At 24.3% G+C, this 23,675-nt stretch overlaps 2 protein-coding genes across 6 annotated transcripts; one reads left to right on the top strand and one right to left on the bottom strand.

The window, feature by feature from the left end:
- Window positions 1–584: 584 nt before the first annotated feature.
- Window positions 585–16,039, bottom strand: LOC132928040 (transcription initiation factor TFIID subunit 3). Of its 2 annotated transcripts, none has more exons than XM_060992599.1 (10): window positions 15,883–16,039; window positions 15,535–15,816; window positions 7,953–8,195; window positions 7,649–7,760; window positions 6,294–7,542; window positions 6,037–6,219; window positions 5,814–5,926; window positions 4,797–5,217; window positions 4,465–4,565; window positions 585–4,400 (listed from the first exon to the last, which is right to left on the bottom strand). In XM_060992599.1, exons 2-10 carry the CDS (start codon window positions 15,698–15,700, stop codon window positions 4,256–4,258), a joined length of 2,733 nt encoding a protein of 910 aa, XP_060848582.1. In that variant the 5' UTR covers window positions 15,701–15,816; window positions 15,883–16,039; the 3' UTR covers window positions 585–4,255. The 2 variants fall into 2 exon arrangements, with proteins under 2 accessions (XP_060848582.1, XP_060848583.1); XM_060992600.1 differs by having other exon boundaries at window positions 15,879–16,033.
- A 157-nt stretch (window positions 16,040–16,196) lies between these two features.
- On the top strand, window positions 16,197–23,511 carry LOC132928042 (UBX domain-containing protein 4-like). Of its 4 annotated transcripts, none has more exons than XM_060992604.1 (10): window positions 16,197–16,621; window positions 16,686–16,807; window positions 17,209–17,337; window positions 18,974–19,135; window positions 19,209–19,273; window positions 19,936–20,000; window positions 20,434–20,565; window positions 20,643–20,751; window positions 20,969–21,159; window positions 23,346–23,511. In XM_060992604.1, exons 2-10 carry the CDS (start codon window positions 16,720–16,722, stop codon window positions 23,449–23,451), a joined length of 1,047 nt encoding a protein of 348 aa, XP_060848587.1. In that variant the 5' UTR covers window positions 16,197–16,621; window positions 16,686–16,719; the 3' UTR covers window positions 23,452–23,511. The 4 variants fall into 4 exon arrangements, with proteins under 4 accessions (XP_060848587.1, XP_060848588.1, XP_060848586.1 ...); XM_060992605.1 differs by having other exon boundaries at window positions 16,197–16,509; window positions 16,662–16,807; XM_060992603.1 differs by having other exon boundaries at window positions 16,197–16,509.
- Window positions 23,512–23,675: the final 164 nt, after the last annotated feature.

The following is a 23,675-nucleotide window of genomic DNA, read 5'->3' on the forward strand; positions in this document are numbered from 1 at the left end:
TTAAAAAATTAAAAAAACTCATAATCAAAAATAACATAATTTTTTCTCTATCCAGAGGAATGTAGTTAAGTCAATGAGTATACTTATATAAATCTGTATTTACATAATACAGTACAAAGTTGTTTAGAAAATACCATATACTTTTGCATAGAGATGTCATGACCTCTCTTCCAAGTTGTGAACAAGCTAAGTATATGAAAATTATACTGGATAAAATCAATTGAGGAAAAAAAGTATAACTCCCAATTTTTTTAAAATACCATAAACATTGTCTTATTGTGATAACCGAGAATAATAAAAATAAAAAATGATGAAAATGATTAATACTTAAAAAGAATCACAGTAATTTATATTACATTAAATAATATTTTACGTATGGTTTCAGACGTTGTACTTGTGAATAATAAGTTTGACATGTAAACATGCATACATTTTATCATTCAAAACTTTTCTTAAATAATTATGTTATTATGTGTTGCTTTTTCAAATAATTTTTATATAAAAATAGATCATTAAATAAATGTGTGGAAGGATTTTTGGATATCAGATATTACAATTATAAGGTAGTCCAAATTAAATGCAAATTATAATAAAACATTAGAATTAATATATTGAGACAGAATACAGAGTTTATATTACACTACATTTATAATATATGGTTGATTTTCAATAAGATAAACAATAAATATTTTTTCGCTTTTTGTTAGTAAAAAATCTATTAGTTTAAAACAATTATAGGTAAATACTAAATTTTAAAAACAAAACTGGTATAAATCTAAATAAATAAATAAATAAATAAATAAATAAATAAATAATAATAATAAATCATATATATATAAAATATATGTTACTGTAATTATGTGCTGTTGGTGATAGCATTCTCAAACAAACTGCGACATTACATTAAAATTATCAATGAATATCACAAAATTTAAAAATATACAATTTAACTACTGGACGTAGTAGTAATAATGATTGTCGACATTCAATGACAGAATAGTTTACATTTTTGTAATAAATAATATAAATGTCATTACAATAATGTAAAAAATCAATATAAATAACTATACTAGTAATAATAATAATTATTATAAATTGTATGTAATGAATTATTGAAAAAAAACTAAATATAACAAACATATACGGTGTATATGTATACGGTGAATGCTATGATTATCATATTATTCAATGTGTAGTAATGTGAAAATTATAAATGAATTGCCAATGACCATCAGTAAATATTTACAGTAACATACTAACATAAAATATAAATAATGTATAGTAATAAACACTAAGATTCCATAAAACAGCAATGTAAACATTGTAACTATAAATCAAGAAAAAAAAATATTATCCACACAACAAGTACATAATAGATAGACATAGATAATATTACATATTAATAATAGACTATAAATACAATAATAATAATAATAATAAACATTAATAGTGCAGGTGTGTATGGTTGTACACCAGAGCTATCACCGCGAAGGCCGTCATATTATGAGATGATTAGTGATTTAAGTACTGCCTTCGAGGGCGACACAATTAGGAGGGCGGCGATATATAATTATCACAAAATTTACTACGTATTTTACAGCACTCTGACTACTCTAATATAATTAAATAACTATCTAGAGAATAATATGGAATATGATTATATAATATATAATGTATATATAACATGAGAATACTAATATTGCAAACATCTAAGTAAAAAAAAATTGTATGGCGGATTTGTCAGATAGAATAAAAATATATAATTGGGAAACATAGGTTAGGTAACGGCAATGTGTACTAATTGTACTATGTAGCTATGCAACTGCATGCTCAACTAAATTGTCTACACAACCAAGAGTTCATTGTTCTATGACTGTTACAAAATTAATGAGACCCAAAATTAATAAAAGTAAACATAAATAATATATCCAAATATTTTATAAGTTAAATGTATAAATTATATATGCTTAAGGAGTCCTCTAGTCTTATATAGCAGCTAAGCCTTTGGAACAATTAATTATAAATTATAAATAGCTACTAGTTAGTAAATTGGTAATCTAGAATATATTATTTTTTTTCTTCTTCTAAATCTACCATTCTTAATAAACACAACACTAAAAGGTAAACATTAACCAAATGCAACTATAAACTACAATAATTAAAAAAAAAAAAAATTGATTAAGTATGATCACTTTTTCAGTAATTATAAATACTTAAGTCTAATAACAGTATTTAATTTAAGTTGTAATAACAAAATTGGCAATTTGCATTTTTTTTCTTAATATCCATGTAGTAAATAAACAAATACAACAAACAAGATAATTATAGTAAATTAATAACAAGTATATGTTTATCAATACATGATTTCATAGCAATTTATTTAGTTATTCCTGAAATCAATATATCTTAAATCAATCTGAATTCAACTACTGTGTAAGCTAAAAAGTTTCTGTGAATTAGAAAGAATGAAATTTTAACAACATTCTAAATCATGAAGAATAAAATAATTACTGTCTAAAAGTTGAAGTGCACAAAATCTCTGATAAAAACTGTATATTTAATACATTATTTATAGATTATGTTGATTCATCAATAAACTAATAACTGAAAAGATATAACTATAAAAATGTTGTTATGTTTATACGAAAAGGACAAATTTAAGATAATAATTTTTCATTTCAGTACAAACATATATTTGGTGATCAACTAAATGATGATACTTCATTAAAATAAATGTTGATAATAATAATAAACACAGTTTATAGACTCAAGCGTTTTTTTGAAATAATCAATAATAAATTAAAAAATAATTTTAAGTAATATGCTGGTGGCTTATAAATTTTAGCGAGTGGAGAATTTATAATTTAAATAGTAAAAAACCTAAATTATAGTAAATTTACTGAAAGATAATGTGACAAAACTTTAAAATGCAACTGTTCTAAACATCGGCTGAATTATTTTTAAAACAAATTTTAGATAAGACTAAAAAATAAAATTATTCTAAGCATTTTAATTGAAGAATTAAAATGTTATATTATTTAACAAATATTTTTTTTTTTAGTATAAATTTCAGTGAATATTTTTAAATCTTTTATTTGATTAATATTTATATCAAATACATTAATCCTTTCCATTATAATGCATATGCCTATTACTCTAAAAAAACACAATCTACCCCTACTAAATGTTTATATATATGCTTTTTAAATATTTTAATTATTTAATAAACAGTAAATTGTAAACTTACACTAAGAATGCCATAATTACATATTTTTATTTTACTTTTTTATAATACACTGAACTGGTCTAAAATACAATTAACATAAGGTAAATAGTATAAACTATAAAATAAGTTTTTTTTTCTTTTAGTATATTGTAACGTACGGCAATCATTACAATATATTTTTAATTATCACATTAATGAATGATATATTTTTATTAGTTATATAGTAAATAACTATATATTGTTTTGGTAGCATAATAAATCATTAACCATGTTTTCTATTCCAAGTTTTCTTTTAGGAAACTGATAAAACACAGTTGTAATTAATGTATCTAACAAACAATAATGTTTTTCATTATGTCACATAGACAATTAATATCTGCAAAAAACGTTTAAGTGATTATATTTTTAAGTTATATTGAATTTAATTGATGTTTCAATAATTTATTTATATAATATATCCAACATTGTAAGTTTAACATATTTTGCAATACATTCTCAAATCCAACCAAAAAAATTGAATATTTAAATTAATTAACAACATATATATATAAGTATATAAATAATGAAAAATGTCTTATTGGAAATGTTAACAAGTTATATAAATAATGGTATTCCGAATAAAAACAAAATATATAACAAATTGATCTAAATTTTTGTTGATTATAAAGTATTTTAGATGTTATATAAGTTATGAAAAATAAAATAAAATTGTCTGAATCAAAAAGAATTTGACAGTTTATTATACACCAGACATATTGAAAATTTTAATTGTTTGGTATAAAGCCTTGTGTTGAATCAATGATATAGTTGAAATACAACGAAAGAGATATATGTTTGTACTAAAAATTTAACGACAGACTGTTTAAAATAAGGTATAACCATCAAGATAAATCATGTATGATTTTCAAAATCAATAAACCCACTGATTTTATAAGTCTTGTAAAATATAATGAATTAAACCTTAATTTTAGTCTAAAGAAAAATTAATTTGATTAGATAAAAAAAAACCACCAATTTAAGGTTAAGCTCTTACGAAATTGATTTCTTTTTTAGTGGTCTTCCTCTTTTAGCTTTTTCGACTGGAGCAGTCACCCCTCGTTCAGCTCGTTTCAACAAACAAGTGGGACAATACCATACAGCACAATCTGGTGGACACTGAATTCCCACACAAACCCTGTAATTTATTCAAACAAGACCGTTTTTTTTTTTGTTATAGTAAAAACATAAATTATACTCACCAATGATACCATGCGTCACATCCATCACAACCAACCATTGGACTACCATCATCTTGTTTTCCGCAAGTCGGACATATCCAAACTTGATTTCCAGCATCATCCTATACAAATATGAACACAAAATGTATGATATCATTATCTATTTATTTAGTTTAAATTTTAAAAATACCACTTAATATTTAAAGGGTAATTTATAATATTAGAATCAATATCAACAATACAAGAAACATAGTTGTTATTAATAAATTATAAGAATATTAAATTATATTCTGTGTAGTAAAAGACAATGTTATTAAGTTTCAATGTATTGCTTCATTTGTATAAGTACTTACATAGTAAAAAGCTGGGTGTGGTTGAGTCACAACTTTTTTAGATTTCTTGGTAGTTTTAACCTTATGTTTATTACTTGATGCAATAGAATTTATAAGAGCAGAAGATACAGAAGCATTTACGGAAGTTGTGACAGAGATATCAGTGTCCACAACAGCACTAGGAGGAACTACAGTATTTTTTTTTGATTTAGATGGTTTAGGTATAGGTTCAGTAACATTTTCAATTTGCTCTTCTTTGTTAGGTACTAATGACATAGACAGTAAGCTAGTTGTAGATGATTTTTCTTTAGAGTGTGCTTTAGATTTTGTAGTAGAAGATTTTACTCGTTCCACTGGTGATTTTTCTTTTTCTTTAGATAAACTATGTGATTCATCAATACATTCTGAGGGAGATTTGTTTTTAACTATAGGCTTGATTAAACTGTAACAAAAAATATATACATATATATTTATATTTAGCTTAGAAACAAAAGGTACAGTAAAACCTCACTAAGACAGAAAATTTCTTTAGTCTCATTTTCAATAAATAATAAATTCACCCTGTTAAGACAGAAACCTCATTAAACCACAAATGGACATATTTTCAAATAAAAATTAGCTTAAAACTCTTGCTGAGGGAATATAATAACATGGAAAAACTTAATTCAGATTATGGCTGGTATAATTTAAAGCAATAAACTGGCAAACTGTTAACTAATGCTATCGTCTTAATTTAATATACTGTTATATTATAAATATATATAGATAAGCAATGATTGATATACGGGTGCTTTGTATAATGATATTAAATAATACAATTAATATCTGAGCTGTCAGGTGCTTGCTATGTTCAGTAATCAGTATCATGAATACAGACTATATTATGCATAAAAATAATATTTAAAAATGTATTATCTTTAATTTAATATCTAATGGGGTTTTTTTTTTAAAAAATCTCATGAAGACAGAAAAATTAGATGATCCTAGCGATTTCATTTTAGCAAGGTTTTACTTTAATTATTATTTTATAATTCTAACATTTTTCGTTGTACAGATGGAGATGAATTCGATCCATTTGACCCTGGTAATTTAAGCTTTATTTTTGGGACCAATGGGTCTTCTTCTTTTATAACAGGCTCTGGTTCTTTTTCCTGAAACATAAAATGTATTAACTTCAACAATAGCATAAATACATACAATCAAAAATAACTAATCAACTAATCAAATAATAAATAGTTTTGAAATTTTAATATGTAACAACCTCAGATATAGTAGGCTCCAGTTTTGATTCTTCCGAGTCAACTTTTTCTTTGTTTTTTAATTTTTTCAATAATTTTTCTTTCTTTCTTTCACTTCGTTCTTTTTGTTTAGTTTTGTCTTTTTTATCTTTTTTCTTTTTAGATTTTATCTTCTCTTTTTTGATTTTCTTATGTTCTTTTTTGGGCTAAAATTAATAATAAATTTAATTTTAAAAATTAAAAAGAATCAATAATAAATAAAAACAATTATATACTTTACTTTGATCTTTTCTGTAGAAACTTTTTTTTTTTCTGGAGTAAGTGTGGATGAAAGTTCGTCAAATTCGGATTTATCAAAATCATCTTCTCCTGGTAAAGGCAAATACATCATAGAAGCAGTTGTACTTGGTTTTTCTAGTATTGGTAAAACACTGCTAGGAGCAGTATATTTTGGAACCAATGGATTTGAAGCAAGAGACGGCGGTAAAATACTTGGCACAGTTGGCAAAAGACCAGGCACTGGTGGTAGATGACCAAAAAATGAAAATTTCAAAGGGGATGAAAATAGGTCAGAATCATGTTTATTTTTCGATTTTTTATTTCCAATGTTTTTGGTTTTGACGTCTAAGCTTTTAGAATTATCATCACTTGGTAGTTTCTGTTTTTTTTTTCTTTTTTTAGTAATATTAGAGCTCAATTCTGGTTTGGTTTCTTTTATAGATGGTTTATGTACACTATCAGGTTTTTTTGTTTCAACAGTTGGTTTAAAGAAACCTGGCTTAAATTGTTTCTCCTCAATAGTTTCTAAATTTACTTCAGGCTTAACCAAAATATCTGAACTGACAATAGTAGAATTTGGCCTAGATATATTAATCGTGCTATTTAATTTTGAACTTGAATGTACTGAACTATCATTATTTTTATCTTCTTTAACTTTTGATATTTTTTTAAATATATTTAATTTCTGTTTATCGGGTTCTGTTGTCAGTTTTTCACTGTCGCATAAAAAGCTTTTTGAGTACTTAGAATGTGATGCTGATGCTTGAATAGGCTTATCAAATATAGTATTTAGTACACTTAATTTTGATTTATCTTTGATCTTTGGAGGTTTTTTAAGTCGAGGTCCTTGATTAGACTCCCGGATAGCTCCAGTTTTCAATGCTTTAAGTTTTGATGTTTCTTTCACATTTGTCAGTTTTCTTACTTTAGAATCTTCATTTTTATTATTATTAATAATATTGCTATTATTACTGTCAACAATATTTTTTCCCTTTTCTTTAAAACTGTTCAATGTTTTTTGTGATAATTTCTTACTACGTTGTTGGTTGTGTTCACCTTTGACTTCTGGTGGAACTGTAGGATAAGAAGATGATGCATGTGATGAATTGACTTTAAAATTAGGAAATGGCATTAATCGAGATTCTGGCAATTTGCCTTCTCGAGACGGAGAAAGAAATCCAGATGTTGTCATAACTACACTAGAAATCTCTCTAAGACGCCTATGAACTACCAGGTTGTCTTTTAATGGTCTGAAAATAAATAACATATTTTAATTAAATATTAATAAGGCAAAAACTTTTTTAATGATTTTAGGAAAAATTATTTTATACTTAAAGAATAATATTTAATATTTACCTATCATATTTTGAGACCTGAGATTCTTGAAAACTTAATGGCTCATTAAAAATTCCTAATGAAGAGCTTGAGTGTGGTGTCTGGCTGCTATCATTTTGCATTGGTCTGTCATCTGTGATAAATAATTATAATTAGATTCCAGATTTTTATGACTCTAAAATGTATAGAATGTTATAAGTAAGCACAAACAATTTAGAAATATTTCACATGATATGAATAAAAATATATAGAAAGAAAAAATCAGAATATCCATGAAACGTTAAAATTAAAATCAAAGATTTTTAAAAATGTATAAAAAGTTTACCAGATTGTTCAGGGTACATTGTAGGAAGATGTTCATGAACATAAACAGGTCTGGTCACAATTTCTCTGCTTCCTGGTTTCATGATATTTAAATTTGATTTTGTTGGTATGGGGAACTTAGGCACTTGATGAGGAAATTCTATAGACCCAACTTGTTTTAAATATCTTATTAAATCTGGTACAGCGACATCTTTATCTCGAAATGCCATTTTTACATCATCAATATCTGGTTCTATTGTATCAGCTGAAAAAAAAAATATTATATATTGTACAATGAAATTTTAGTTTTCATAAATATAATTTCTAATAATATTTTAATGTAAAAAATTAAATTAGGATTTGCCCTCGGTTGTTGTTCCTTCTAAAAATACATTAAACTTTGTAAATGTTAATTATATATTATGATACAAGGTTACAACCATATATTTTATTAAATAAACTGTAACTTTTTTTTAATTATATAAATGTATGATTTATTATTTTTAATTTAACTAATTATACTGATATTACTTATGCAAACTATATTAAAATTTATATTTTAAATATAAAACAGATTAAACCCAAAAATCATAATAGGTAATATTATGTGGGAAAAAATAAGAATAAAAAAATAATGTTTACAATTATGTATAATGTTTATCTATCATAAACATATATTATAATATTATGTATATATCACTTTGAATAAACTTTTTATTAAATTTCATTAGCATAACCTTAAGAATGTGTAAGGGGTAGTGAAGGTAGTTTGGATACCCAGTACTTTTCTGGGGAAAACAAAAAAATAAAATAAATAATCAATTAAATTTTATGCTAAACCATTTTTCATCAATATCAATTTATTATTTTGGTATAAATAAAAAACAAATAACTACAGACATTTGAAATGTTCATAAAGTTGTATTTTATAATTTTCTATAAATAATAAAATTTTCAAAATATTATAATTATTTTCCTACATTTTTAATATTCAATTTTTTAGTTTTAGTTTTATAAATGTCAATAAAAAAATGTGTGTTTAAAGTTATAAAAGTATGTTCTACAAACTAAATACTAACCAAGATGAACATTTTATATAAGTTATCAACAACAAAAATAATATTTTTACGTTTAGATGTGATTTGTATAATGATAATATATTTTTGTGATGAATTCATGTGCAATACTTGCTATATAACTTACTTCACCATTTTTTTAGATAAATATGTTTGTATAGATAACATTAAACTAAAATCAAATTAAATAATATTGGTACTGTTTATGTTCAATATTGCTACTAAATTAATTAATTAATTGTTAATGTTCAATTTGAAAATATTGTACCAGCTATATATTATATTACATCTTATTATACCCTTGACGGTGTCTAGTGATTGAAATTTACAAGTTGTACCATAATATTATCTACAATATTAAATATTATTTTTTTAAATTGTGATATTGAAAATATAATAAATATTAAAACATTAAAAACCATATATATTGTGTATATAATGGTGGTAATATTCAAATTAATTTCATATAACAATTTTGGAATTGAGTAGGTTTATTCTGTAAATATCTTACCTTTCGATAAACTATTTTGATTTTAAGTAACTTCAGTTTATTAGATTTTAAAACATACAATTTTGTCAAAAAGTCAACATGATAAGTAACATGATAAGTCAGGCAAATTTATTGAATTTTCAAAAATTAAATTTGAAAAATTGTACATTTAAAAAAATAACTAAAATTAAATTTAAAGAAATGGCTTGACCGACCTCATGAATATTTCATATTTAATTCAATTCTATTTTTATATTCTTAATTGCTTTAATTTGAAGTGGACAACTGGACGCCTCACTCAAGTCCACAAGTTCTGTAATTTTACTTTAAGCCCTCAAAATTTACTTATTGTATTATATGTATACAGATTGTAAATATTCATTTTAAAATAATAATAAAAAAAAAATTGCTTTAAAGTATGAATTATATTGATAGAAGCAGAAATTTGAAATAGGTATACTTTACTGTTCTATGAGTGAAAGTTATAAACAATAAAGATCAAAAACAATAATATTTTATTTAATTTAACCATTATAATTAAATTTTAGTTTTTAGGCTATAAATAGTGCATATAATAGTTAAATAAACTTCAGTAATTCAATAATCTATGTTTTACTACATGTAAATATGTTTTATAAATTGCCTTTATGTACTAAATTACTCAATAATTACTGAAACATAATTAATATATTTAGAAAACAGAATACACATTAAAATTTTAATTCATATACTCAAACTATGAAATAATCAAAAATTGAATATGTAATTAGTACCAACAGTAAAAACTATTAATTTTATAATCATTTTAGGATATTATTAAAAGAACGTTCCTTACAATAAATACAGTCAAATGATTATTTTTATTATGTTAAAAAGTATGGTTTAATATTAATAAAGAAAATTTTACTATTGAATTATTTCTGTTCTTTGACTGATTTTTAATGTGGTTAAAATAATAATTTTTAAAGCTAAAAATCATAATGAGAAAAATCAATAGACCAGATTTTTCATAAAATACATATTACTATTTGCTACATCAGTGGTGGCCAAACTTTTTTTAACTCGGGCCATAAAAAAAAAAAAATTTTACCGCGGGCCAAAATTAAATCAGCTTCAATTTCAAAAATTATTTTTAAATAAATTATTAAAACACATATAAAAATAAATATAAACTATACAAAATATAGTTTTATATTTACAAAACATATTTTAAAATGTATTAATTTGTTAATGTGAACTGTGAGCTTGTTTCTGTTGACAGAGGAAATTAATATTAGGTTCTAATTTGGTAGAATTTACTCGGAGAACGGCGTGTAGATGTTCATTTGTGATGCGAGATCGAGTTTTACTTTTGTTAATTTTCATCGTTGAAAATACTTGCTCACAAATATATGTTGAACCAAATATACAAGACATCTTAGCAGCAAACTTCCGAACATTTGGAAAATCTTCTTCAGACAAATTTGAATAAAACTGAACAAGATTTTGAGAGCTTGTCAAATTATTAAATGTTGTTCTTAAAGAATTATTAGATTGGAGTTCTATAATTTCTAATTGTAAAGAAGCTTCGACAATTTCCGGATTTATATTAAATGGATTTTCAAATAGATTTATAATTGGTTCTTTGGTTCGAATGTCTTTAAAACGATTTTCAAATTCACGAATAAGTGTGTTAATAATTTTGATACACCTTTGTTTTGGAAATATACCACAATCTTCTGTTTTTAAAGTAGCACAACATTCAAAATGGGAGAAAATACGGTAATGCTATTTATATTATTAAATGACATTGTAACAACAAAAACGCAACGATATGGCGATACGGGATTAAATATGAAGAATGTATACTTACATTTTTTTTTTACGTAAATGTAAAATATTATATTTCTTTCGCGGGCCAGATATTAAATGATGGCGGGCCGGATTTGGCCCGCGGGCCGTAGTTGGCCACCACTGTACTACATCATGTGCAGTCAATGAATTATCATAAATCGTTACTTGATTAACAAAATAACAACATTTAATATTGTATATGCATATAAATATAATGTTATTTAATCACTAAGAATAAATAAAGTTTTTTATTTAAACTGATTTTTTGTTTGTATAGAAATAGCGCAAGTAAGTGAATTGATTCACGTTAGTTGATTTCCGGGTTATTAAGAGGTATGTGCGAGTTGATTCCCTATTGACATTGTTGTATATCAATAGACTGAGCTGTTAGAAGTGCAGTCAGAAACATACATTAAATGCAGGAGCAATGGGACTAAAAAATTCATGAAAAACCAAGAAATGATAATCTCATTACCAGATATATAGAACCTAATTATCTTTAAAAAATAATGTGTTTAAAATTTTTACATAAAATCTAAATTTTTTTAATAAAAAATAATTTATAATATAATACAATAAATAATTAATAAATAAAAATTGAATATTTTTCAAATTATGAAAAAACTAAAAAGAACAACATTTTTGAGAAACTTATCAGCCAACCTCCTCGTGGTGTCTCTTGGATTACGCTAATAGGTTGAATATTTGACTAAATATTGAAAAAATATATAATGACCGGGAATCAACTTGTACACAGCCAGAAAAAGTATTATTCAGTATTGCCTTAGCTTATCAACAACGTGAATATACCAGGTAACCTACCTATATATTATTATCTGATTTAATTAAATGTACGGATATGTTCTCAACATTGTATACTAATTGAGTCCCAAAATAAAAAAAAAAATTAATTAATTGAGTCCCAGGTATAAAAGAAAAATATACTGATTGAGTCCAAGGATTATTTTGAGTAAAATATAAAACCAACCATAATATAACTTAATAGAATTATCAGAATTTTGATTTTAACCTAAAAACAAGCAAAGATGAATTACTTAAATTTATTATCAACGACAAAACTACAAATATAACATTTTCATGTGCTATTAATTTAAAATTTTTAATTACGTATAATACAATATATCAAGGATTTTAAAAGCTACCCAATGTTTACTGTCCACAAAATAAAAAAAAAATAATACCTTTAGTATTTTGTTTCTTTCTAGAAAAAGCTTTAACAATGTATAAGGCTTCTTTTTAATTAATAATTTCAAAATGTCAATAAATTAATTTATTTTAATCCTAAAACTATGTTTGTTGATTTTGAAAAGGCAATTGATGATATTGTAGATATAGTTTAGCCATTAGCACAGTAAATTCTCATGGTCATTAGCACAACTTAGGGGTTGTAAAATGCATTTGGGATAAGCATCGTTTAGAAAAATCCAATCATTGGGTCTAGTTAATAAATATAAAGTCTAAATTGTTGAATATTTATAAACATATTTTAGGTTTTCATTTTTAAACTTGCTAGTGTCAATGATTGCTTCACCAATGATTCAATTTCTATTTTATCTACAGATTATTAACTAGAATGCTTTATTGATTATTTTTTAGAAAATTACATTACCGAAAGCTCACAATATCCTCAGGAACTATTGGCTTTATTTATGTATTCATTGGCGACGACAACTAACAGTTGTGAATCCTTCCATTCAAAATTCAATGCTGTTATATTCAGTTCATCCGAACATTTATAAAAATTATAAGTACTCAAAGTATTATTAAAAGAAATTATGTAAAAACAAAGAAAAAGAAATCTAAGAACAAATGCAGCTATTGCAACCAAAGAAAATAACATAATTTGAATACATACCATGTTTATCATACATTTTTACCATTACAAAAAAATTAAATTCTATCATGACCTTTATAAATTTACATTAATTCTACACAAGTAACATTTAAAATATTTATATTATATTGAAAAATATTTAAAATAAATAATTTTTTAACCATATCTGTAGCATTTTTTGTTATAGATAGTCCTAAGTCTGTAAAAAAGGGATGGAAAATTTAAAGTTTGACGGGACTCGGTTAGTATTAAAACATAGACTCAATTAGTATATACCTTGAAACAACCTGAGACTCAATTTGTCCTAAAAAGTTTTATTGGGACTTAGTTTGTATGCATCCATTCTCAATATACCTATATTATTTATTTTTTTCCAATGTATATGAAAATATGATACACAAAATATACAATCATGTTATCTCCAAATTTTTAGTAATACAAATACATGTGAAAAACTTACCACAAATACAACTTTTAGGCACTAAAGTAAGCCTATTTATTTTTATACTAAAATGTGTTTTTTAAAATTAAAATGCCAAAAGTTTGAAAAATCAAAATGGAATGAATCATACTATAAATAAGGTGAATTTTTTAATATTATAAACAATAATATAGACTTTGTTAATATTATTAAAAACAGTAACTTTGACCAAATTGATCAGCATGTAAACTAGTAAATTTATTTATACATGAAACAATAAGTAAATAGTAGAGAGAGAGTTGAAAATTCAATATAACTAGCTATTAAAAAGAAATGTATGATATTTATAATAAAAAATACTGGACAAAAATTGATTAAAAATAATTCAAAATTAGATTATTTAATGATTTTATTATTCCCCACACATTTGAAATATTCATCAGAAATATTTGCCAATTTTATGCACCAATAATAAGTATTAATGTAGAGCACAGTTTAAGCATAAGCTAATAAGTCACTGAAATAATTTCACAGAAGTCTAAATGAAATTATAAATTTCTAAAAATAATAATAAAATTTACACACTATTATAACATTTTTGCCCAATAAATATTATAACTTTTTGAATCTAATGTTTCCTTTGAATCATTTCTTTAAATTAATGTTAACGGTAGATACAATTATAAAATTAAATATTTAATAATTATTTGTGCATAAAAATCCAGTATTTACTAATCATAATAGGGTTTTATAAACAGGAATTTTGTTCAATTCAAAGTCAAATAGTCCACAACAATGATTAGAACATAAAAACCTTAGGAATTTGGGGAAACTGAAAATAATTTTTGTCTTACTGTAGGTACCTATCAGATACTATTATCTAAATCAGCCATTCTCAACCTTTTTTCACTCTAGCCACATACATATTTTTATATTACTCTCACAAAAATTTTATAACAGTCCAACCCTCCCCCTAGAATGATGTGAACTTTATAAATTATAACATCTTATAATAGGTTTTGTAGTATAATAGTTTAATTATAATTTTTAATTTTAGACTCTTTTAGGCTGCATAAAAAACATGTAGATTGAGCATGACTGATAAATAAATGTCAATAAAAGTAATTTAAAAAAACTTATCTCATAAATAAAAAAACTATTTATCCCCATCTCTTGATATAATTATTGGTTATTGGTTACTAGCAGCATTAAAGCCAGGAGCGAACTGACACATTGGGAAATTTTCCAATGGGCTGGTCGAAAAATTGAATTATGGGGCTGACTAGTTAGGTTATATAAGTAACTTATTATGGTATTTACATTATAATAATAGTTTTCCATAGTAACTATTAGAATAAAAATGTTGATAAAAACTGACAAAAATTACATCAAAAATCCCTTATTGTTATATTTTGTAAACCTTTTAGAACAAAATATCTACACTACAGATTAAAATTAAAAAAAAAATACATTTCATAAATTATTTATTCATTGAGCCAATAAATAGTCATTACCATATATTTCAAAAACATGTAATGTATCTACTGTTATTATTTATATTTTGAATATTTAACTGAAAAAATGTGTGGTATTTTAAACAAAAGTGCTATAATTAGGTATTAGATTAGATAATGGATTTGGGCAACTTTAAAAAAAAAATTCCCAGACTGCTCTGAAGAAGACAGTCCTCCCCTGATTATATTTGTGCCAAAGAGTTCAAGGGGCAGTCCCTTGTGATTGTATATTACTGTATCAAATACAATAATAATAAGGAATATCAATATCCCCAAAGATTGGTCAAAATAAAGTATTATCCCAACAAATCAGAAAATTATTCAATGTACACGTATAAGATATTACTATTACGTTATATTATGTATTCCATATTAAGCGTTACAGAACGAACCGTGTAAATAAATAAATACTTACAAATCTCAGAGAATTTTTTGACTGACTGAGCTAAATCCCTGAAATACTCGTACAGGATATCTGTCATCATTTGCAAAGTCGAATTTGACATAGAATGCCAACCAATGTTTGAACATATTTGGGCCACAGATGTGGTCAATCCTTTCCTGATAAACTCTTCGGTCATGATGGTGCTCTCGAGTTTTGTTCAAAACGCTTGTTCGCGATCAATGAATGATTTACCATCAATCGTCGAGATACTGGAGATGTCATCGATTGAAATCATTGCTATAACGCAGACGACTGTACAGAAACAAAACGTAAGTCTTCGTTGGTAAACGGCGAGGTGATAATAATGTAAATACCTACTGATAAACTGCTGTGAGTCATTTTTCATTAGCCACAGTAAATATTACTATATTAGCATACATTTTATATTATTAAATTTCGTCGTCGCGCGTTGCATTCGGTGGCATCATTTTAGCCGGCACTCGGCCGCCGATCATCGTTTACACAATGTATTAAAATCGTAGGTGCACACAATAAATAGTGTTACGCGGAAGATCAATGATGATGTTGCCCCCGTTACCCGTGATAACAGATAAGTCGTCGGATTGATTAGCTGCTGGTAGTATGACGATTTCCCACCAGGCCCACTCCCATCCGACACTCGTCGTAAACCGTACACAGTACACACACATACACCCAAATACTATACGGTTGGCTAGTGCCCTAGTCAACTAACTATATGGCCGAGAGTCCGATTGCCTGACAGGTAATCAGAATCGACCGTAGATAACGTATAAATCGACGATCGAAGTCGAGAGTGCTTGACAATCTCGTAAAACGATTTTAAGACCTCTTGCCGTTCTTCTCTTGGCTCGAAAAAAACGTAGTTGGGAATGTTCGCGACACTGTGTTGCTGAGTGCATCTAATATACCTACCTACCTACTGTGGTGGTTCCCGAAAAGAGACACTAATTTTAAATCCGTTTGGTGAGTACCCAGATCCAACTCAATATTATATTTAATTATTGTGGCGGATGTACTAATGTCTAGTACTACTCCTACTACTACTACTACTACTACTACTAATTATTGTTAAGATGTCGGTAATATTTTTGATTTTTTTTTCTAATCCTAACAAGTAAAATTCTAAAAATCAAAATTAGTTGACAGAAAGCAATTTTTTCAACGTTGACAATCATGTCGTTACTCAAATGGTATGAAGGTGATTCCAAAGCAGCACTACAACAGATGATGGACAGAAATTGCGCGCTTTTGATGTATATAGGTATTTATAAACATTATTCATTTACATTGATTCGAGTACATGAGTATTACACGTCTACACTGATTTTATACAACTTATGTATTTTACTTTTTTATTCATTCATTTAAAGTTCTTAATTTTATATTATTTACTTGAATAAGATTATTCTTAGATAATGGCTAATATCTTTTTATTGCCCTTGTTTATTCTTAATAATAAAAATTATTTTAAAATCCATTTAATTAACTTTATAAATTTACAAAAAAATATATTTTTAAGTAAGTATACTATAAATAATGTTATACCTGCATTATATGATATCAACCTAAGCTTATTCTAGTATTATCCTTGCATTATCAATAATGTCAACAAAAAACAATTATTTATTTTAATTATATTATATCTATTATTTGTATTTTTAGGAAATGGAAATGATGATCTTATAAAGATTTTTGATGATACAAATATCATTCAATCGCTGAATAATGAACTCATTTTATGTTATAAAATGGATCCACTGAGTTCAAGTTTTAAAAATTTTAAAGCTATTTGTATCCTTTTATTATTTTAACTCTAAATACTTTTTAATTAATTTAAGATTTTATAGATATATTTAATTATTTAAAATGTATTTTATTATTATTATGTACTAACGTGCATTGAATATAAACAGGTACATGTGTTGTCTCTATCTTACTTTTTACTTACATACAACACGACAAATTTTATGTTAGAAACATCCATTTTTAATAATGAAGTAAATTAATCTATTAACACATTTTATAGTAAAATTATCTAGAGCACCTTGGTTTTTTAATTTCAAAGCAAGTTAACTATAAAAAAAATTAATAAAATGGATTATTCTTAAGAATACACCATACTACCATGTGTTGTTTCTATCTTTCTAATTTAAGAATAAAACATACCAATATTTAAGTACAATAGTTACAGTTTTGTGTTGTTAGCTTAAATATTAAAGTGAACTGATCTATTATCAAACTTAAAGGTAAGAACATTATCTGTGTTCTCTCATTGGCTTTTTAGAATATTTTAATTTTTAATCGAGTCATAAGAATTATTATTAAGTTTTAATATTTTATATACTCATAATTCTCTTAAAAATTAAAATATTATAAAACTAACGAAAGACCACAGATAATTTTCTTACCTTTAAACTTTACAATGGATCAATTTACTCTAAAATTTTATTTTATAGCCCAAACTGGAACTCCTGAACTTAAATACTAGTATGATATGTATTTAAAAGACAGAGACAACACATGTGGGTATAAAGTCCTTTTAATTGCTGGAAATTCAATTCAAACAAAACAAATAGTTATTGATGATGTGGTTGTATTTTAAATTATTACCTATTCTCACATTGGAGTCTTATGTAAATACAAATAACAAATTTTGAACATTTCAACTAATTAGTTTTTTATTTAATACATTTTCTGAACTTTTTTGAACAGAATATTAATAAATTACAATAAATTACATTGATATATAAGACTGTTAAAATTGTAAGCACATTTTTATATTAATAACCAGTTATGGCTATTCTTTGATCTGTGTGTTGCTGTAGAAACACATACAATTTTTAGTGAGTGTGTGAATAGTTAGATCTTAAGTGATTAATAATTATTAATCATACAATAACTCATTATAGTGTAAAATAACTTTAAAAAAATGTAATGACTATAGTGAGTAAGTTTGTTATAAACTAGCTGATTGTATTAAGTGTGAGCCCCTCATTGAAATTTAAAAAATTGGATTCAAAGTGCACATTCACAACTATAGGATTACCTGTATACTAAATTTCAAAACTATGTATGCGATAGTCTTTGGCCATGAATCATTTACATTTATACACAAATATTGAATTTAAATAGTACAAAAAGAGTCAAAATATTTCATGTTTAGTTATTACTAATAAGAATATTAGTGCCAATAATAGTGTAAATATTAAATTCTTGCCACATTAATATTTATAATTTGATTAAAAACACCTTGGTAAAATTAGTTTATAGTTAAACTTGGGTATGTAAATATTTGAATGATTTAATTTCTAACTAATATTTCTAATAATATGTTTGCATGTAACATTACTAAATAAGTATATATTTTAAACTTTCATAATTGTTATTTTGTGAATAAATTTATTCTTTAACTTATTTCTTCAATCAGTCGATAATGTTGTTGTTCCTTCGATTTATTTATTAGAAAAAAATAATTCTCAACAATATATCATAAACAAAAAACAAGTTTTAACGAATCCCAATGATATCCAACTGGATTTAAAACGGCAATTGTTGAATGCTATTCAATGTATTATGAAAGATATTTCTGGTTTGTGTAATATTTTATTTTATATTTTGCTAGATTATATTTCAAATTAACAGATTTAATCATTGAATTATAGACACAATCAATATTGATGACAGTAAACAGAAATATTTACAATATTTGACTGATATTACTAACAAGGTAACCTAATAAAAAATATTTACTATATTAATATTTTTTTTTTTGTAATTTAAATTTCTTATTGTCTATGATAGGGGTTTTCAATCCTTTTTGATTCATCTAACCTTTAGTTACTAAAATCAAACCTTAACAACTTTAACATCAAAATAATAAACAATCTTAACTGTATATTTTTAAATTATTCTTTTATTCAAAATAAAAAAGAAATACAGCAGAAAAATAATAAGCATACACTATATTTAAGTTGCTGTGTTCAATAAACATTAACACTTTAAATTTTAAATTGGTAAATATACAAAATAATAATGATTTATATAAAATGGGAGATATCCCGTCACCTCTAAGGTTAATCCATGTTACCTCAGTTGAGAACAACTGGTCTATGAGTCATCTGATAGATATTATTCTAATTTCTAATACAAAATTGTGTACCATTTTCTATATACAATTCAAATTTATTTATTATTATGTAATTTTAAATAATTTAATAAAGTAATTAGACAAAAATTTGATTTGATCATCTGGTGGTTGTATTATTACTGTTGCCAGCCCACTTCTCCTATAAATATGTCACAGAGTAAAGTTATCCATGTCAAGCATTCCTCATGTTTTAGTTTAGATTATGCAACTTTAATAGCTTCAAATTTTATTTTGTATTTCAGTTGCGTGTCTTTGATAGTCCTAATATAAATTCTGGTGTCAAAAAAGTTGCGGAAGAAATTAAAAAGTAATTTCTATCCTTATAGCAATTACAACATTGTTATATTTTATTTATACTACTATATTATCTAAACATTATTATTTATAGATAGGCAGTAGATATTAATAAAAATTTAATAAAGCTCAATATTTTAATATTTATTTGAAAATTTGTGAAAATATATTCTGATTCTATAAATCATTCTTAAATTTTTTTTTTAACAAACTGCCTATACGCTTTTAAACTTAGGTATAAGTATATTTTATAGCTTATGTAGTTTATATAACTTTTATATCTATACGACTATATGCCATAATGTTTAGAAAATATCTTGGATATATTATTTAAATATTTCAAACCAAATTTTGAAGTATTATCACTTCTTCATTAAAGCTTATGAAAAAGTGATTTGTGTGTATTATATTTATGCAAATGTATTGAAATGTTTCAATTATTATAGATCTAATGGTACTACAAGAATTAAATTCAAAGTTCCATGCAAAGATGCTACAATAGTCAAAGAATTTCAAACAAATTCTTTATTCAGAGATATCGCATTTTATATAGTAAACAAAGTAAATCTCACAAGAAGGTAAGAAAATGTTCCCGATTGATTGATTTTTTTTTTAAGTGATATTGAACTTTATATAGTAAAACATTCATTTTCAGACGTATAAAATTTATAGCTCATCGACAATTTAGTGATGAAGATTTTGACCAAACATTAGATGCATTAAATTTGTGTCCATCATCAACTATTTATGTACATATAGATAAGGTAAATATAAAAATTAATAACTTTTTATTATTTTGATGCTGAATTGCAGAAAGAATTGTTCAACATTTAAATATTTAATGAATCATTAGACAACTGATAATTACTTAAATATGATTTCATTGCACATTAAATTGTATTGAACCATAAGGCATAAATTAATCAGTTTTATATGCAACTCTGCATAACTTGTGTTGTATTATTTATGATGTTAATTTAGGAAGAATCAAATCAGTGGCTGTACTCCATACTCAATTATCGATCTTGGCTTGGAAATGTACTTCATTTTACCATTATCAACCCGTTTAATTTTATTCAGCATTTTTTAATGAGTTTTGTGAGACCATCACCACCTGTTGAAGCTCCAAGAACGATTAATTATCATTTTAAAAATAAAAAGCAAACTGTCAAGTAAGATAATGAATGATAAAGAATTATTGTATGAATTTGTTTAGACTACTTTATAAAATCTTTAACTGCATAAAGTGTTTAGTTATCTATTCAATTGATTCAATAATTTATATAAACATGATAAATTCATATTTCATATTAACATATACTAAACTAATTGGTTTAAATTGACAATATGGTTTTGGCCATTCACATAATTAACACAGGTGTATACTAGTTGCCTTCAACAGTCAAAAACATCAATAATTTTTATTCAGATAGTCTTTAAACTATACAAAAGTTGTTTCCCAACAAATCCTAAATGAAAACAGTTTAGTATTAATTTCCCCAAATAACTAGTTGAAAAAAAATGTTATTAAATTTGAATTTGGACATTTTTTTATGTATATATTTAGTGATCTATATTATTAAAACATCAATCAACAGCCTTAAATATAATATATACCATGTGTCGCAAAAACAGAGTTTTATAATAATATAGTTTTAATATAATACTCATAAATCACTTTTTCATAAGCTTTGATGAAGAAGTGTTAATACTACAAAATTTGTTTTGAAGTATTTAAATAATATATCCAAAATATTTTCTAAACATTATGGTATATAGTCGTATAGATATAAAAGTTATATAGACTACATAAGCTATAAAATATACCTATACCTAAGTTTTAAAAAATAAATTAAAAATAATTTATAGAATCAGAATATATTTTCACAAATTTTCAATTAAATATTAAAATATTGAACCAAATATTACTTTTAAAAATTCTTGGACAATTCAGGCATTACGAGTCGTTATTTCATCTTGTTGATAATAACTGTTTCTACTTGTAATTAAGAATAAATTATCAAGAAGTAATCGCAAATCATTACCCATCTAGATGTTTTTTCTCCATTGAGTTGTCACAAAAATAGGACCACAATAATTTTTTATCAATCTTATTCAACTCTATATCCAACTTATTTGTATTTGTATCCTAATATATGCAGCACAAAATTTTTCATTTTACCAATAATGATTATTCTGTTTATTTAATATTTCATTGTCATAAAATATGATTAATAAATAATGGACCTTTCTTTGACATCACTATAAACCATGAAATAAAATGTAATCTTATTTCTGGATCTGTTATGCGTAAATGTTGAATAAAGTCAGGTTTATAAGGTTGTAATTTGTTTTGTTTTTTTAAATTCTTAAAACTAATTTTTCAATACACTAAAATTTATCAGACTAACTTGGACAAAGATAAACTTATACCAAAATTTGAATTTTAATAATTTCATTGAAATTTAGATTTGTGTAAGGTTTAAATCTTTTATCAAATGAACCATATTCTATTAATGATTTTTTAAGTTTTTGAACATAAGTATATTGGAGATGGTACTAACCTGGATTTTGTACATTCTTGATACTTTTTATGCAATTCTGTAACATTTTTCTTAGATTAACAGTAATTAAACTTTTTCGTGGTTATTAATATTCATATTTTGTATAAAAACAATGAAATGATAACTATAATTTTATATCCAATAACAGAAAACTTAAAACTACTAAGATCACAATGACACATGATTAGACTTATAATACTTAATAGGAAAATAATGACATTTTAATGAGTTTTGATAAATAAAAAAAAAATGGAAAGATCAACGCTAATTATTTATCAATAATAATAAATAATTATTATAACTCTCATGGAACAAATAATATACATATGTAAAAATCAAATAAATTTTTAAATTTATGAATATTTAATTCAATTTTAGGCAATTTATTAAATCTATTATTTAAATTTTTGTAAATCATATCAATAAATGATTTATTTTCTTTTAATTACTTCCAATATCTAAATACTACTCAGTTATTTCTTTTTATTTTATTATATTGAACATAATATGTTATTGTAACTTAATTTTATATAATTTTAAAACTATACAATATTATGTATAAAAATAAATTTTTCTTTTTACATGGTATATTTTTGTTATTTATTAGCTACTAAGTAATATAAGAATTTTTAGGAGGCAACTAGTATATACTAATCTTTACGTTTATGAGTTTATGACAAATATGAGAGGCAGTTTGTATATTTAAGAAGAAAACTAGTATGTTACAACTTACACCAATTAAATGCTAACTATATTATTAAATGTATTATTTTAATTAATTGTTTTTTTTGTAGAAAGTCAAAATACAAATCAGTTTCAAATATCCATACATTGAATACTAAGAACTCTGATGATGATGAAAACAATACATACAATGGAAACTCTACACAACAATTGTAACTTAAGTGTCTTGAATAAATCATTCTTATAAACTTAAACAATATATATCTGTAAAAACCATTCTATTTTATTTTTTATTCTTTGACTATTTATTATAGTAATTTATTTACTTTTATTATTAAATATAATTAATTCTTGACCACAAAATCAAAATTATATTATTAATATTATTATCAAGTGTAATTTTTCAATTTATTATTTTATTTTATTAAAATATTACGGGT

This window comes from Rhopalosiphum padi, chromosome 3 (assembly GCF_020882245.1).
Source record: "Rhopalosiphum padi isolate XX-2018 chromosome 3, ASM2088224v1, whole genome shotgun sequence".
NCBI lineage: Eukaryota > Metazoa > Arthropoda > Insecta > Hemiptera > Aphididae > Rhopalosiphum > Rhopalosiphum padi.